The sequence below is a fragment of the Vigna unguiculata genome, chromosome 11, assembly GCF_004118075.2.
Source record: "Vigna unguiculata cultivar IT97K-499-35 chromosome 11, ASM411807v1, whole genome shotgun sequence".
Taxonomy (NCBI): Eukaryota; Viridiplantae; Streptophyta; class Magnoliopsida; order Fabales; family Fabaceae; genus Vigna; species Vigna unguiculata.
Window position 1 is genome coordinate 38094804 of NC_040289.1, and position 2426 is coordinate 38097229.

The following is a 2426-nucleotide window of genomic DNA, read 5'->3' on the forward strand; positions in this document are numbered from 1 at the left end:
AAAATATCATTTTATACATTTTTTTAATGGTTAAATGTTAAAATAAATAAGTTTGTTTGTTTGAAATAAACTACAGAAGTTTAATTAGATTTTTAATTGATCTGTTTGGACATTTTAAATTTAGTTTCTATAATTCTTTTTTTGATTATTCAAATTTTAAACATCTTTTAATCGAGTATTTATTGTTTAATTTTTTTAACTATTGCTAAATTATTTATTTATGTATCTTACTTGTCTTTCTATATTAAAAATACGAAATTCTTTATAATTAATGTAAAATGATAATTTTTTTTATTTTAATTAAAAATATATTAAATAACAAGATTATTTTGACCGTTTTCATATTATTATTTACAATGATTAAAGAATTATCGTTTTCTAAGTGATGACTACAGAAGATAATATTTTATTAATAAGTGACAGCTACAGAAGATCATATCTTATTAATAAGGGACGACTACAGAAGATCATATCAACACGTTTTTAATCAAAATAATAAAAACTATCTGTTTTCTTACATTAGTCCTATTTTTTTTTTTTACATTAATCATGAAAATTTATATCTTTTAACAAGTAAAAAAAAACAATAACTACATAAAAAATATAAAATTTTTAAATAATAGAGAATTAAAAAAATAATAGTAGGATAAGGTAGCAAGGCAGCGTATATATATAAATAAAGGACTCCATATGTCTACTCTTCATAGCAAATTAAGTTTGCAATATCTATTCCTTCTTCTCTTTCATAATCTTTGTCTGCTAAAAAATTGCTTACTTTCAATGGAAAACAGTGGTAATAGTAAGATTCTGATAATCGGAGCAACAGGGTATATGGGAAAGTTCATTGTGGAAGCAAGTGCTAAGGCTGGTCACCCCACCTTCGCCCTCGTTCGAGAGTCAACTCTTTCTGATCCATCAAAATCACCCATTATTCAAACATTCAAAACCTTAGGTGTCAACCTGCTTTTGGTACGCTAATACATTTTCTACGAAAATGTTACATGTTTTTTGTTTTTTGTTTTTCTGACTCACATTAGTTGTTTAATAACGTGTTCTTTCTATACACAGGGAGATATTCATGATTACCAGAGTTTGGTTGAGGCGATAAAGAAGGTGGATGTGGTAATATCTTCTGTGAGTCACACGCAGTTAGAAGATCAAAACAACATCATTTCTGCTATTAAGGAAGCCGGAAATATTAAGGTACTGTTGTTTTTTTCTTCTCCATGTCTGCACCAAAATACGCACTTTCATGCTAACCAAGATCATGCTTATATAACTTTTTGAGTGCTGTCAAAGAAAGTATTGTTGTACTGGAGTTGTTCTGATATAGTTATTTGTTTGCAGAGGTTCTTTCCTTCGGAGTTTGGAAATGATGTGGATCGAACTAATGCTATAAGTGAAGGACACGAGGTATATGACAGAAAAGTTAAAATTCGTCGAACCGTTGAGGCTGAAGGAATTCCTCATACCTATGTGGTGGCTAACTTTCTCACTGAACACTTCCTACCCACTCTGTCAGAACTTCGTTGGATAAAAACACCACTCGATAAGGTTGTTATATTTGGGGATGGAAACACCAAAGGTACGTGATGGAACAGTATATGTTTTTATAGAAATGATCTCAATCATATGGAAAAATGTTGTTTGACACCACCATATTTATGTTCCTATTAACCTTTGCATGATTTGCAGCTGTTCTTAATACGGAAGAAGATGTTGCGACATACACCATTAGAAGTGTTGATGATCCAAGAGCCTTGAACAAAGTTCTGTTTGTCCGACCACCGGGTAACACGTTGTCGTACAATGATCTGGTATCTCTCTGGGAGAAGCATCACAGTGAGACTCTTAAAAGAGTGTATATCTCGGAAGAGGAAATTTTGAAGCTTATTAAAGGTTTGTGAATCGTAATCAATGAATTGATAATTATCATTAGTTATTGTGCATGATCAAGTTTTTTGATTAATTGCAATTTGTTGAATTTGTTGTTGTTGTTGTAGAATCTTCATACCCCATCAACATGGGTCTGTCAATTTCCCACGCTGGGTATGTGAAGGGAGATCACATTAACTATGAAATTAAGCCTTCATTTGGAGTTGAAGCTTCAACGCTCTACCCTGACGTTAACTACACAACTTTAGACGAGTTCTTCCGTAAAAATGATGCTCGCACGCCATTTTTCTTGAACCAAATTGTAACCGTTAAAGATGCATAAAACAGAGTTAGGATATATTTTCTTGTTGTCAAACGTTGTCATCCAAATAAAGAAACATAGAGTTAATAAAGATGTTGTAGTTCTGTCTCATGTCTTATAATAAAATCAGTGTTTGTAAGTGTTTATTATTGCCTTTTTGTGCGGGGAAATCATCTATTGACCCATAAAAGTGTATATTCATTCACCTTTCTGCACCAATTTCAATTAA

At 31.3% G+C, this 2426-nt stretch overlaps 1 protein-coding gene across 1 annotated transcript; it reads left to right on the top strand.

Annotated features, from left to right (window-relative positions):
• The first annotated feature begins 703 nt into the window (after positions 1-703).
• On the top strand, positions 704-2426 carry LOC114168838 (isoflavone reductase homolog PCBER-like). Its single transcript, XM_028053799.1, has 5 exons — positions 704-969; positions 1069-1203; positions 1348-1585; positions 1696-1899; positions 2004-2426. Exons 1-5 carry the CDS (start codon positions 781-783, stop codon positions 2216-2218), a joined length of 981 nt encoding a protein of 326 aa, XP_027909600.1. The 5' UTR covers positions 704-780; the 3' UTR covers positions 2219-2426.

Coding starts and splice junctions, on each gene's coding strand:
- LOC114168838 (XM_028053799.1), top strand. CDS start 781: ATGGAAAACAGTGGTAATAGTAAGATTCTGATAATCGGAGCAACAGGG. Junction 1,204..1,347: donor AGGAAGCCGGAAATATTAAG/GTACTGTTGTTT, acceptor ATTTGTTTGCAG/AGGTTCTTTCCTTCGGAGTT. Junction 1,900..2,003: donor AATTTTGAAGCTTATTAAAG/GTTTGTGAATCG, acceptor TTGTTGTTGTAG/AATCTTCATACCCCATCAAC.